This window comes from Notolepis coatsorum (genome assembly GCF_963971535.1).
Source record: "Notolepis coatsorum genome assembly, chromosome: 3".
NCBI classification, from domain to species: Eukaryota; Metazoa; Chordata; class Actinopteri; order Aulopiformes; family Paralepididae; genus Notolepis; species Notolepis coatsorum.
Genome location: NC_140167.1, coordinates 57,989,382 through 58,004,938, shown reverse-complemented (window position 1 = coordinate 58,004,938; position 15,557 = coordinate 57,989,382). Strand labels below are relative to the sequence as shown.

Sequence of the window (15,557 nt, the reverse complement as noted above, 5' to 3'; positions counted from 1 at the left end):
CCCCCCCCCATTGCCGTGGTTTGTAGGCTGGTGTTGTTGTTCACAGCCTCAAACCTCGCATAGAAGGAGTTGAGATCATTTGCTAAGGAGATGTCACTGTTCAGTTTGAGGGGGGTTCCTTTGTAGTCTGTCATTGTTCTGAGGCCCTGCCACATGCCTCTAGAGTCAGCCTGTTCAAACTGAAGTTCAACTTTATCCCTGTAACGCCGTTTTGCCTCTATTACTGCTCTCCTGACGTTGTATCTTGCCATCTTGTGTTCTTCCATGTTGCCTGTCACCAGCCCGGTGTTGTATGCTGATGTGCGCACTTTCAGAGCCTCACGGACGTTAGCCATGTTCTCGATTAGTCTCATCTACATGTTTGTAGATAACCACAGCTAACTAGCTTAAGCTAACAACTAGGTCAACTACTACCCCGTAGTTAAACAAATGTGATTGCATATAACAGCTAACTGCTACAGCTAAGTTGGTAGTTAGCCTATTCCATTAATGTTGAATGTATTTATGAAGGTTGTTGATGGTGGTTGGCGCTGAATAGCAGACATGATTCCGTCAGTCTGCCACAGGGAAGCTGTGTTTGCTGATGCTGCTCACGACCACCAGTAGCGTATGACTGTGTGAGTGTTAATGCTTGATGGTTTCTGTGAAGCGCTTTGTGGAACAATGCTGATATACAGTTAAGAATGAGTAATTCACTTTTGGTTTTTAAGAAAATGGTTTGTAAAGCTATTTTTGAAAACTACAAGGGTGAATAATACTGTTTTTCTTTTGCTATTTTCTTTTAGAATACTGTTTTGGAGTCTTAATTTTTTATTTGTGTTAAGAATATAGGACAGGCATAGGCTATATAAGCATTGCTTCAGTCTGTACCTTCTCAGTCACTGTAAAATCAAATATTGTTAAATGATGGTGTATATTGTATTGTGTGAGATGATGACTGAATAAACTACTACTACTACTACTACTACTACTACTACTACTACTACTACTACTACTACTACTACTACTACTACTACTACTACTACTACTACTTTGGGTGTTTTCAAAAGGCTGAAAAACGCTGTATGAATTCAAGCCATTATTATTGATTGCTGATGTTCTTCTTATGCAGTTGACTCTGAGGAAAGAGAGAGCGCCCAGTCCAGCACAGCTGACCCTGAGGGGAGAGAGAGCGCCCAGTCCAGCACAGCTGACCCTGAGGGGAGAGAGAGAGCCCAGTCCAGACAGACAGACAGACAGAGAGAGAAAGAGAGAGAGAGACACAGAGAGAGAGACACAGAGAGAGACACACAGAGAGAGGGAGAGACACAGAGAGAGAGAGACACACACACACACACACACACACACACACAGAGACACATACACAGAGAGAGAGAGAGAGAGAGAGAGAGAGAGAGAGAGAGAGAGAGAGAGAGAGAGAGAGAGAGAGAGAGAGAGAGAGAGAGAGAGAGAGAGAGAGAGAGAGAGAGAGAGAGAGAGAGAGAGAGAGAGAGAGAGAGAGAGAGAGAGAGAGAGAGAGAGAGAGAGAGAAAACAAGCTCTTGGAATGGGTGTCTAGGAGGAAGTGGGGGGTCTTTCGATGTTGATTAAACGGCAAGCAACTAATGTCATGAACTGAAATTGTGTAGCACAGACCTTTTCTATGGATCAAAACCTCAATATTATTATGGTGTAGTTAATACTTCATGTATCCTTAATCCCTAGGCTAATGAGGCACTAAGATGTTAGTAAAAAAAAAAACATATGCCAATGACAGGAAGTAACGGTATATGTATGTGTGTGTCTCTGTGTGTGTGTGTGTGTGTGCACTGTGCATGAGTGCACATCTAGGGGCGGTGTGTAGATTTGGTCTCCCTGATGTTGACTCCTTAGCCACAGCCTTGGGTTGTTTAATACTGGACAAGTGTTTCATAACGGCCGTTGTGTGGGCCGGTTTCGGGGCCGGTGCGTGGGCCGGTGCGTGGGCCGGTGTGTGGGCTGGTGCGTCTGAATGTCCCGGGCTGAATTTGTGTCCCAGTCCGCCACTGGCTTCCACCCCCTCCATATACAGGTCTTTCCTATCGTTTTAGCTGGTATATGGTCTTGAATATAGCATGCAGTTCCTCCTCCATTTCCATTTCTGTCTAATCTGAATAAATTGTATCCTTGAATATGCACTTCTGAATCTTCAATGTTGCAATGTAAGTGTGTTTCCGATATTGCCATTATATGAATATTGTTTTCATGAAGTGAAAGGATCCCTGGCCGGGTGATCAGGTGACATGCCTAAATGACTGGCGCCCTATTGCCCTCACCCCCAGTAAGCAAGAGCTTCGAAAGGCATATAAAAAACTAAATGTGTGCCATCATACAGTACCCCTCACACTAGACCAGCACCAGTTCGCTTATTGTGGAAACAGATCCACTGATGATGCCATATCCACAGTACTCCATAGCACCCTCACTCACCTATACAAAAAGACATATGCCATAAGACATATATATCCTGTACTCCCAGTATACACACGACTGCGTATCTTTACACCACTCTAACCTGGTGGTCAAGTTCGCCGACGATACAACCGTGCAGGTGAGCTTGATCACCGATGGGGACGAGTCGGCTTACAGGAGGGAGGTCGACAACCTGGCACAGTGGAGCTCGGATAACAACCTCTCGCTCAACATCGCCAAAACAAAAGAGTTGGTGGTGGACTTCAGGAGGGGGAGGAAGACGGAGTTGGCCCCCATCACAATTGGAGGTGCTGCTGTGGAGAGAGTGGGCCAGTTCAGGTTCCTCGGAGTCAACATCACAGAGGACCTGAAATGGGACACCCATGCAGATCAGGTGGTGAAGAAGGCCCAACAATGCCTCTTCCACCTGAGAAGACTAAAAAAGTTTGGCATAGGGCCTAGCATCCTGCGTGCATTCTACAGGGGCACCACCGAGAGTGTCCTTACTGGCTGCATCACATTTGGTATGGGAACTGTACTGCTCACAGCCGCAGAGCAATACAGAGAGTTGTTAAGACTGCTCAGAAAATCTGCGGTTGTGAGTCCGCCTGTATATAGGACATTTACACAACCGGGAGGCGTTACCGCAGCCTCAGAGCCAGGTCCAGCAGGCTCAAGGACTCATATCAATCAAATATAAATATAAATATAAGCCATCAGACTCATGAACACTATCTAGTAATTATGACTTTATTGTGTGTACTTATGTATTTAGTATTTTAAGTATTTTTAAGTACTTTATGTACATTTTATTCTACTGGTGCACTTTTTACATCACCACTCTCAGCACTGTCACTTTTTCTTACATCACTATTATGCTGGTTTTCATTGTGTTTTTGCGTATGTATTGTTCTATGTGTATTTTATTGACATGCTGTAGGTCGAGGGGGCATGACCCAAGAATTTTGCTATTTTTTGAGAATATGACAAGATGCAACAATAAAACAGAATCTGAATCTGAATCATATGCCAAATAAACATGCAGTGTTTTATAAAGTTCGAACATCTGTATTTTTGTAACCTGAATTTTTGCAGAAAGAAAACAACTTTTAATTTTTTTAAACAATATCCATGGGCATATCATAGTAGCTACTCAAAGAACCTCCCCAGACTCCTCCCATTTTAATATTTGTGTTATCCCTCAAACAGCCAGTACTTAAACTTCAAGTCCAACATCACTCACTCATTCTCTCTCTCTCCTCCTCTCATAAAGCCACTACTTCTAACTCCATTCTACTTCCAGAGAGAAGATATGGCAACAGCTGGAAAAGTAAGTAGTGTGTATGTTTGTCAGCATCACATTTACTGTCTGCTCACAACCGTGTATTGCTGTTTTTGGTATATCATTATGAGTAGGGATCTTGTCTTTGTCAATAGTGTCTCTTTCACATGCACTCAAAAATGAGATGATGATGTTTATAGCCTATAGATGTTGGATCAAGTTAGCTGCACAAAGGGAGCTGTTTTCTTCAGCACAAAACATGCCAACAGGGAAATGTGTTCATGGTTGGAACCTTGGAATCAAGGTTGCTGTTTGGCGACATTACAGAGTCTACCTTTAAAGGGATAATTAAAATTATGATTTTGGCAGTTTAGTTTGCAGTAGGCTGTGGCAGTGAGTGCACAGCATAGTTTGTGATATTTATTTATTTAATTACATACTTGAGCAGCCCTAATAGTTTGTACATTTCATACTTGATGTTGTGTTTCTACATTATTGTACTCCTGCTATTCATTACATCCTCCACGTCAGTTCCTACGTGTAAACGTGATATTGAATAACTGCATTGAAAAGTTATTTTAATCTTTTCAAATTTGCGGTGCCTATTGATTTCTGTGACACCATGATGAAAAATGTATATACACTCTTTTTCTGGACACTTTTGTAATACAAACAGTACTGTATTTGCAAATCTGATATGTCATAAATGTATAGATGTAGCAGTACTGTCTATCTGTATGTCATGTATGTCATATATGTTATGATGAATTGAAAATGGGGGACCCTGATGTAAACAAGACGAAAGTCTTTCTCTGGTCTGCATCCCCTTAACATTGAGCTGTACTGTACTGTACCCATTCTGCAATCTGTTAATAAACTTTTCAATCAATCAATCAATCAATCAATCAATCAATCAATCAATCAATCTTTAGTGCCACCATCAGGCCAAACTGAAGAAGTGTATCTCCTGCTCCTTCATACTGTAATGAAACAGATATCCAGAGTTGTGTCTACTTACATTTGCCATAAGGACCATGAAGTCTGCCATATTGGAATTTCCACAATCTTTTATTCTTTATTTTTATTTAGTTATACTTGTGTCCCTACTCCCCCTGGCCTGTTCACCTGATTCACACCAAACTTGCAGTGGAATCTGAGGACTATCTTGATAGGCCAAACCATATGACTGCCACATCCGATGTCATTAGGAAAAAATGCATAGTAAACATACTACTTGTGAGTCTGAGTCATCTTGCCTCATGGTGGCACTATTTTCATAAAACTAAAAAACAACTACTCCTCAGCGGCTCGGAGTAGGGGCATGGTCACAAAATGGATTGCGAATTTGGGTAATTTGGGAATATACCCACTGTTGGAAAATGTCTAGCTCCAAATAACTGCACCCTCCCTCTGGAATGTCCTCCCCAGACACATCCGGACTGCCAACACCCTACTGTCCTTTAAAACAGACCCTTTTTTTCTTGGCTTACATTCTAAAGCATCCTTCAGCACCCTAAAAGCTCTATATAAATGTAATGTATTATTATTATTATTATTATTATTATTATTATTATTATTATTATTATTATTATTATTATTATTATTATTATTATTATTATTATTATTATTATTATTATTATTATTATTATTAAATATGATCTAGCTTCAGTTAGAGTTACAGTTTCAAATGTCAGTTTCAAATGCCCCGCCCATGTCTCTTAAAAGGTCAGTAGAGTCACCACTCTCCTATACTCCTTTAAGGTTATCGGATCAGTATATATACTAGACGTGTGTCTGGTTATTGATGAAATGTCCCCATGATAAAATGTTACATAATGCAATATATTTGAAATACATTATATAATAACATCTAAATATATTGGGTTACACTTTACATTACACTGTGTAATTACATCATAGTGACAGTGTAACTAACAATGTAACACACTGTAATAAAGCATCACCTCTATTGATCAGGTCCAGTCTTTCTGTTTACTGGGTGCTGCCATGATGAATCAAATGCGACTTGGAGTGAAAATAACTAATAGTTTTATGTTTTAATCAAGATGTCAGCCCCCAGGAAACAGACAGACTCTCCAAGTTGGACCATTTCAACAACTTCGGGCTTGAAGTGTTTTTAATGTTAGGTTAATATAAAATGCATATTTTTGAAGTTTCTTTCTGAAGAATAATGTTTGATTTCAGAAGAAAATATAAATAAAATAAAAACCTGTTCCTATACACAAACATATATACATTTCAAATTCATCAAGTATTGAAATAATTTTTGGAGCAATTTAAAGCATGTTTTGTCCCAGATCTCAAGAATCAGTGAGCTACAGGGGCGGCCGGGTAGCGCAGCGGACTAAGCATCTGTCTACCACCGCAGAGACACTGGTATTGAATCCAGCTGTCAGCGGTGCCTCCGGCTTGGCCGGTCGTCATACTGACACAATTGGCAGTGTCAGCGGGAGGGAAGCCGGTGAGTGGTAATCTGGTCGTTGTAAACAGCGACTCCTACAGGTCGGTCAGGGCGCCTGCACAGCGAGGAAGGGATCTGGGTGAGGTAGTGTGCCCTCCCATGCGTTACACTCACCCAATGAGAGTCCTCGCTGCCAGGTGAAAAGAGGCTGCTGGCTGTCTCCTATGTATCGGAGGAAGCATGTGATAGACTTCAGGGCTCCCTAGACCGGCAAGTAGGGGGCAAATGCGCGCAACGACCAGGAAGGGGAGGGGGGAATTGGCATAACGACTAAATTGGGATGGGAGGAAAATACAAGAAAAATAGGAGGAGGAAAAAGCGGATAAAAAAAAGAATCATTAGTACAATCATTCACACTGGCCCAGGGGGAGCAGCGAGCGAGTGCAGGAGTGTGTGTGTGTGTGTGTGTGTGTGTGTGTGTGTGTGTGTGTGTGTGTGTGTGTGTGTGTGTGTGTGTGTGTGTGTGTGTGTGTGTGTGTGTGTGTGTGTGTGTGTGTGTGTGTGTGTGTGTGTGTGTGTGTGTGTGTGCATGTGGAGGCAGTGATACGTCAATATAAAGTCAAGTGAGGTTTGCACAGAAATCATGTCAACAGCAGGAATTTGTGGAACTGAACAACATTTTAGATTACATAACTAAGTCTTGCAACTCTCTCTCTCTCTCTCTCTCTCTCTCTCTCTCTCTCTCTCTCTCTGGCTTTGCCAGTGTCAACAGTGTTGCAAGACAGTCTGGACAGCTTTGTTTAGCAGACTTAGTTTGAAGCTATCCAGACTGTCTTGCAACACTGTTGACACTGGCAAAGCCAGAGTAATTGTAGGCCAGAAAGAAGAATATGTGCATGCGGTGGGGAGGAGACTGTCTATTAGGAGGTGGTGGGGGTTTTGGGCATTTACGGTGGCCAGTTTCGAATTGCAGCCTCCCGTAGGTGCTCTTTAAGAGCGGTTTTGAATGTGGGTAGGGATTCACATTCCTTTACAGCTTTGGGTAGGGCGTTCCACATTGATGTGGCATAATTGCAAAACGTGTTTAGTCCCTTGTTTGAGCCGAATCTGGGTTTAACATGATTTGTTGAGCTTCCTCTGGTGTAGTGGTTGTGGTATTCACTGACCTCTGGGAAGTATTTTGATATGTACATGGGTACCTTAGTCGTATAGTGTATCTTGTAGACCAGGCCCATTGCAAGTTGCTGTACTCTGTCGTCTACTCTAGGCCATCCTAGGTTGTCAAAGTGGGCAGGGGTGAGGTGGGTTCTGGTCAAGTAGTAGTCTGACCAGTTTGTTTTGTGATGTTTGTAATTTTGTTTTAAGCGCCTTTGAGGTGCTTTGGTACCATGAGGTGCACACATAGTCGTAGTACCCTTGAATGAGTGCTCCTGCCAGAGTCTTCAGGGTATTCTTGTTTACCAGAGAGGAGATCCGGTACAAGAATCTAGTTCGTTGGTTGACTTTTTTTATTACATTGGATGCCATTTTGTCACAGGAAAGATTTGCCTCTAGGATGGAACCCAGGTAGGTAATTTCGTCTTTCCTTGTGACAATATTGTCACCCACTGCAACTGAGAAGCTGTCGGTCTTGCTGAGTTTGTTTAACATGGGCTCAGTCTCTTTGTGGCAGGTTGATGTTAAACTGGTCTGCAGGGCTCAGTCTCTTTGTGGCAGGTTGATGTTAAATTAGTCTGCAGGGCTCAGTCTCTTTGTGGCAGGTTGATGTTAAACTAGTCTGCAGGGCTCAGTCTCTTTGTGGCAGGTTGATGTTAAACTGGTCTGCAGGGCTCAGTCTATTTGTGGCAGGTTGATGTTAAACTAGTCTGCAGGGCTCAGTCTCTTTGTGGCAGGTTGATGTTAAACTAGTCTGCAGGGCTCAGTCTCTTTGTGGCAGGTTGATGTTAAACTAGTCTGCAGGGCTCAGTCTCTTTGTGGCAGGTTGATGTTAAACTAGTCTGCAGGGCTCAGTCTCTTTGTGGCAGGTTGATGTTAAACTAGTCTGCAGGGCTCAGTCTCTTTGTGGCAGGTTGATGTTAAACTAGTCTGCAGGGCTCAGTCTCTTTGTGGCAGGTTGATGTTAAACTAGTCTGCAGGGCTCAGTCTCTTTGTGGCAGGTTGATGTTAAACTAGTCTGCAGGGCTCAGTCTCTTTGTGGCAGGTTGATGTTAAATTAGTCTGCAGGGCTCAGTCTCTTTGTGGCAGGTTGATGTTAAATTAGTCTGCAGGGCTCAGTCTCTTTGTGGCAGGTTGATGTTAAACTGGTCTGCAGGGCTCAGTCTCTTTGTGGCAGGTTGATGTTAAACTGGTCTGCAGGGCTCAGTCTATTTGTGGCAGGTTGATGTTAAACTAGTCTGCAGGGCTCAGTCTCTTTGTGGCAGGTTGACGTTAAATTAGTCTGCAGGGCTCAGTCTCTTTGTGGCAGGTTGATGTTAAACTAGTCTGCAGGGCTCAGTCTCTTTGTGGCAGGTTGATGTTAAACTAGTCTGCAGGGCTCAGTCTCTTTGTGGCAGGTTGATGTTAAACTAGTCTGCAGGGCTCAGTCTCTTTGTGGCAGGTTGATGTTAAACTAGTCTGCAGGGCTCAGTCTCTTTGTGGCAGGTTGATGTTAAATTAGTCTGCAGGGCTCAGTCTCTTTGTGGCAGGTTGATGTTAAATTAGTCTGCAGGGCTCAGTCTCTTTGTGGCAGGTTGATGTTAAACTAGTCTGCAGGGCTCAGTCTCTTTGTGGCAGGTTGATGTTAAATTAGTCTGCAGGGCTCAGTCTCTTTGTGGCAGGTTGATGTTAAACTGGTCTGCAGGGCTCAGTCTCTTTGTGGCAGGTTGATGTTAAACTAGTCTGCAGGGCTCAGTCTCTTTGTGGCAGGTTGATGTTAAACTAGTTTGCAGGGCTCAGTCTCTTTGTGGCAGGTTGATGTTAAACTAGTCTGCAGGGCTCAGTCTCTTTGTGGCAGGTTGATGTTAAACTGGTCTGCAGGGCTCAGTCTATTTGTGGCAGGTTGATGTTAAACTAGTCTGCAGGGCTCAGTCTCTTTGTGGCAGGTTGATGTTAAACTACTCTGCAGGGCTCAGTCTCTTTGTGGCAGGTTGATGTTAAATTAGTCTGCAGGGCTCAGTCTCTTTGTGGCAGGTTGATGTTAAACTACTCTGCAGGGCTCAGTCTCTTTGTGGCAGGTTGATGTTAAATTAGTCTACAGGGCTCAGTCTCTTTGTGGCAGGTTGGTGTTTCTCGGTGTTCTGCCATCTTGATGACCAGAGTTTCTCTCTGTTGCTCAATGCACCATGCACCTCAGATCAGACCAAATTACCCTGGCCAAATGTCCCAGTGACTCTATTCTGACCTGTCCAGTATGGACTTCTACGTTGTTTTGCATGATAGAATAGACTTTTAATTGTCATTGTACACAAGTATACAACGAAAATGTTTGTTGTTTTGAGAAACCCTGAGTGTTTATGTATATCTCATGCTATCCCTATCCCGCGTCTCTCCTCCAGGTGATAAAGTGCAAGGCTGCAGTGGCCTGGGAGCCTAACAAGCCTTTGGTGATGGAAGAGATTGAAGTGGCCCCTCCTCAGGCCAATGAGATCCGTATAAAGGTAAGAGAGACAAACAAACTGGGATTTAAGGAGACAATAGCGCCAATGAGTAGGGGAGAGTGGAGCTAGTTGTCACAGTTTTTATCAGAGGTGTGAACTCAAGTCACGTGAATTGGACTCGAGTCGGACTCAAGTCACAAATTTGTTTACATCAAGGTCCCCCATAGTGACATTTATGACATACACAACATAGGCCTACATGACATCATGACATTTATGGCATAGGGACATACATGACATACAGGTATATAGTACTGTTACATTTGTGACATATACGATATGACATTTACGGTGGCCAGTTTCGAATTGCAGCCTCCCGTAGGTGCTCTTTAAGAGCGGTTTTGAATGTGGGTAGGGATTCACATCTTTTTACGGCTGTGGGTAGGGCGTTCCACATTGTTGCGGCATAATTGCGAAATGGATATAGCTACTGTGGAATAGACTGTATTAATATGCCATATACCGTCTTGTTCTCTACGATATTATTTATTGTTGGTTTTATTTATTTCTAAATCAAATCAAATCAAATCAAATGTATTTGTATAGCCCGAGATCACATGGAATAGCCCCCATGGACTGTACAAGTCTTCTTGTACAAGTCAAGAAGAAACATCACAATAGATCAAAAACAAAAACCACCATAAAATCCAAATATGCGACACTCCCAGACTCCCCAATAAAGATAAGGAACTTCACTGAAAACCTAGCAATAGCGGAAAAAAGCACCACAGGTGGCGTGGAGGAGAGAAACCTCAGATGGGCTGTTTAAAGGGGATCCCCCAACTGGATGTCGGTGATAATATAGTGTTGCAATGGATGATAGATGGAGAATAGAACAGGCGAATAATTGGTATGTATGAATGAAGTTTATTTTGAGCCATTTAGCATGTATAAAAAAACATACTGTACACAAATCAAATTACATGTTGGCCGAAAAGGTTAGGGCTGAATCTACAAGCTTGTTAATGCCCTAACCTAGTGCATCATCTTATATTTATCGTTGATCTTCGATATCAACCAAAAAATTATAATAATTAACAACAATCAGCAATAATTTTTTTTAACAATTGATCTAATCAATTTTATTCTAAACACTCTGTTAACCATCCACGGCATACTTCTCAAGAATAAGGTATGTAGGCCTACTTCCTTTTGAAATTAGCAGTATTTTTACTTTCTTTTACTCCTCGGTTAGACGATTCCACAACTTCACCCCACAGACAGATATGCACATGCTTTTTATAGTGGTGTGTACAGTCAGCTGTTTTAAGTTTAAAATATTTTGGATGTTGCCTGGTAGTAGATTATGTCTTGCTTTATACACTATTTGTGCAGTTTTGAATTCCACTAAATCCCTCAATTTCAATGTCTGTGATTTTAGAAATAGTCCATTGGTGTGTTCATAATATCCTACATTATTCACTATTCTGATTGCTCTTTTTTGCATGGTGCTTATTGCCTATAGGGTGCTCTTGTAGGTATTACCCCAAACTGACATGGTTGACATGGGGTTTCCAGCTGAAATTGTGGTTGATTATGACTCCTAAGAATGTGTTCTCATATACTCTTTCCAAGCTAACGCTATACATTTTTTATAATTCTTTGTTATTCAAATGTAGGTTCCGTTTCCCAAAAACCATGAATTTCTTATTCAGAGATAATTTATTTATATCAAACCACAACTTCACAACATCTAAGCCGGTCTAAACAACATTGCATGCGTGCACGATGAAGGACAATAATGATGATCTAGCGTTGATTTCAGGAAGATTCGATAATCAGCCGAAAAATGACAACGTGTTTTGTGTATTCCACTAAAGGGCTATTATCGCGTCTTTCTCTGGAATTACTAGAAATCACCAAAACTATACTCATATTCAAAACGGTATAAAACGGAAATGTACAGATGAAAAAACAATCCGTTTTGTACATGTTGACTGCAAGCAACTCACTGATAATCGACGAGTGTATTAGACCCATAGCCATAATTTAAGATATATTTTAAGCACTCGCAAATCTCCCACTCCTCCCATTGATTAAAGCGGTGGCGCTCTACCGCCCTCTGGCGCACTTAAGCGGTGGCGTCCAATGAGTTAATGTATAGTAAAAACTATTTAGGTCCTACAATTGACCCTTGTATGTAATGTCTGAAAGTGAAGACCTATATTCCCCTATCTGCACAAATTGTTGCCTATATATGTTCTATATAACCTTTTAACCAGAGTAGCCCTACCCCTCTAATCCCAAACCTTTCCAGTTTTTTTTAACAGAATCTCATGATCAATTGTATTGAATGCTTTCTTCAGATATTAATATACCTAATGCAAACTTCTTATTATCAATTGTACTAATTAGTTCTTCCACAAGATCCATTAGCGCCATTAAGGTTGATCGATTCGTTCTAAAACCATTATTGACTATCTGTGAGAAACTCAAATTTTTCCACTAAACTGTCCAAACGTACAACAAAAGGTTTTTCCATAATTTTTGAGAACTGTGAAAGCAGGGAAACTGGCCTGTAGTTAGTCAAGAGATTTTTTTCACCGGTTTTGAATATCGGAATCACTTTAGCGGTTTTCATTCTACTGGGAAAGGAGCCCAGCTTGAATGATAGATTACAGATGTGTGCTATTTGCTCAGCTATGCATTAAATTACTTGTTTAATTAAAGTCATATCAATCCCATTCCAATCCAGAGAAGTTTTGTTCTTGAATTTGTTTACAACATCAATAATTTCATTCGTATCAGTATTTCTCATGAATGTATATACATTTAATGAAACACATATATATATATATATATATATATATATATATATATATATATACATACATGGTAGCAGTAGTATTTAAGGTTTAAGGTAAGGTTTTCTTTTTTTATGTAAATAAAATTGAGCTAAGAACAACAACAACAAAAAAATTATTGCTTATAACTTGAGACTTACTTGGGATTTGCAAAACAATGACTTGGTCCCACCTCTGCTTTTTACTAAGCATTGCTTATGTTTTGAAATCCACTTTCTATAGTGATAAATAGATTGAAGCCACATCTGAAAATGAGCACTCTTACTTCTTTCTATGTTATTGCAAACAAAATACATGTTTAATACATCTTGACAACTTGTGACAACTTGCCCCATCACTGTACCCCATGCACCATGTGATATGGCGGGGCATAGTCCACTTGGTATCGTGAATGTGCACAGCAAATTTCATGGTAATCTGGCAATCACTTTTAAAGATATAACATGCCTATAATGTAATAACGTATCACACTACGTGTAAAAAGTCATTACCTTATGCATTCAAGATTTTTATTACATTATAAGCAGATTATTATGTTAAGCGCAGTTATTACACTATCACTTAAACAGCTGTGGTGGTGTGTTGTTGTCTTGAGTGCAGATAGTGGCCAGTGGCGTGTGCCACACTGACCTGTACCACCTGTTTGAGGGGAAACACAAGGACGGCTTCCCTGCTGTTCTGGGTCACGAGGGAGCCGGTGTCGTAGAGAGCGTGGGTCCAGGAGTCACTGAGTTCCAGCCAGGTCTGTAGCATGAAGCAAAAGACACATCTGCTCATCCAAATGTTTTGTGTTTTGAGTTTTGTGTCATTAAAGAACCTGGTCTGTGTTCCAGGAGACAAGGTGATTCCTCTGTTCATCTCTCAGTGTGGGGACTGCCGCTTCTGCAAAAGTCCCAAAACCAACCAGTGTGAGAAGGGATGGTAGGTTCACTTAACACTCATTCTTCACTTCCACTTCTCACAGCCTGATTCTCTTCTTGAGGAACTTGCGTCCTGTGTGCAGGAATGCTGGGCTACATGTGGCAAATTGTGATCACACTAACTCAGACTACTAACGCGTGGACATTTTGTGTAACGTTCGTCATGTAGGTGCTTCTAGCGACACCTTTCTCTGCATCTCCTTGAATCATTACCTCAAATGGCATTTTCCACATCATTATTCACATCATTATTCACATCATTATTCACATCATTATCCACATCATTATCCACATCATTATCCACATCGTTATTCACATCATTATCATCATTATCCACATCATTATTATCATTATCCACATCATTATCATCATTATCCACATCATTATTATCATTATCCACATCATTATCCCCTAGTGATTTTTGCACAATTGGACCTCATTCTTGAACATGTTCATAAGTATCTTCGTAACTATTATTCGTAAAAGGTTTGTACGAACAAATTACAAATGAACCTGAATTTGCATACAGAAACGCCCCACCAGCAGTTCGTGCTGACTCCTATAGGGGAAATATTCAACAGGTAGCACAAATTGCAATTTGTGACAAAATTAGATTAGATTAGATTAAAATGTATTGTCATCATACAGCACAAGTATAATACAATGAAAATAAGTTTGGCATTATAACCAGAGTGCAAATGTAACAGTAAAGTGCAATAGTGATATACAATGTAAAGGTGATTAAACTGGTTAAAGGCTTCATTTGGGAGAAATCATGGTGATTGCGTTCACGTAGATTCTACAGATATCCTCAGAAATAAATAATTATAATAATAATAAATACGACAATATTTGTATCATTAACAATTATGTTTTACATTTATAGTCATGACTTAACAAGGCATCGTGAGCACTACACGAACACTGCAAATGACAGTGAATAAATAAATAAGAACTAAACCCAATCGCGCAGATATAGCTATAGTGGAATAGACTATTAATATTCCATATACCGTCTTGTTGTCTATTGTTATTATTTATTGTTGGTTTTATTTATTTCTTACATTGCTTAGTGTGCACATCGTGAGAGCCAGTGGAGAAACATCTTTCTGTTCATGAGTTGAACCCACACAAATGACAACAGACACAAAGGATACGTTTAACGAATTCAATATAAATCTCTAGAGGGCAGCGAAGGGACAATACGGTTCATTATGTTCTTACATTCCTTCTCCCACGCAGGGCCTCTGATCGGTACGACGTGATGTCGGATCCGGACACCAGGTTTACCTGTAAGGGGCAGAAGGTGTTCCAGTTCATGGGCACCAGTACCTTCTCAGAGTACACCGTGGTCAACCAGATCTCCGTGGCTAAGATCCACCCCTCTGCTCCCCTGGACAAAGTGTGTCTCTTGGGCTGTGGGGTCTGCACAGGCTACGGAGCAGCTGTCAACACCGCCAAGGTGTGTGTGGTGTGTGTGTGCGTGTGCGTGTGCGTGTGTGCGTGTCTGGGGTGTATTTGTGCATTCCGTGACCTTGGAATTATGAGGTTCTATCTGACATGTCACAAATTAGTTATTCATTTAAGGCGAGACACTGCAGGTGAATAGTCAAATATACTTTTTTTGTTGATTTTGAGATTTTGTTATATTTTGCTTCCTAAACATGTCTTCTATGAAACTAGTGACAATAAAACGTCAATAACACACATTTAGTTGTTTATTTTACATCATTTTGCCTTATTGCATCCATAAATGTGCACATATTTAATGGGGAAGTGCCTCATTTGCATATATAAACATACATTTCAGAAAACATGCAATATATCTTTTCTTAGTTTATATGTACATAACAAATTGGGAAAGTTTCATAGTGATATCTATTAATTTTTTTTTGCCTATTAGGGGGTACTACACTGTACTACACTGTTTGTAGCCTGTGTGTAGTTCTGTTCAGTTCAATAACATCATTATTATTATTATTCAGTTATCAGGCATGTGTTTAGGTTGTCTATTACTAATGGTTTGATTAGGTATTGTGTTTGTAAATATCTGTTTAAAAAAAAA

The 15,557-nt window shown here is 40.8% G+C and overlaps 1 protein-coding gene across 1 annotated transcript in view; it reads left to right on the top strand.

The window, feature by feature from the left end:
* Nucleotides 1-3,670: 3,670 nt before the first annotated feature.
* The window catches only part of LOC311224650 (alcohol dehydrogenase 1-like), a 16,547-nt gene continuing 4,660 nt past the window's right edge, over nt 3,671-15,557 (top strand). The window contains exons 1-5 of the mRNA XM_084309722.1: nt 3,671-3,759; nt 9,667-9,768; nt 13,173-13,314; nt 13,406-13,493; nt 14,735-14,954. Of these exons, the coding sequence (XP_084165848.1) occupies nt 3,742-3,759; nt 9,667-9,768; nt 13,173-13,314; nt 13,406-13,493; nt 14,735-14,954 (570 nt within the window). The 5' untranslated portion in view covers nt 3,671-3,741. The remainder of the gene's footprint in view (nt 3,760-9,666; nt 9,769-13,172; nt 13,315-13,405; nt 13,494-14,734; nt 14,955-15,557) is intronic.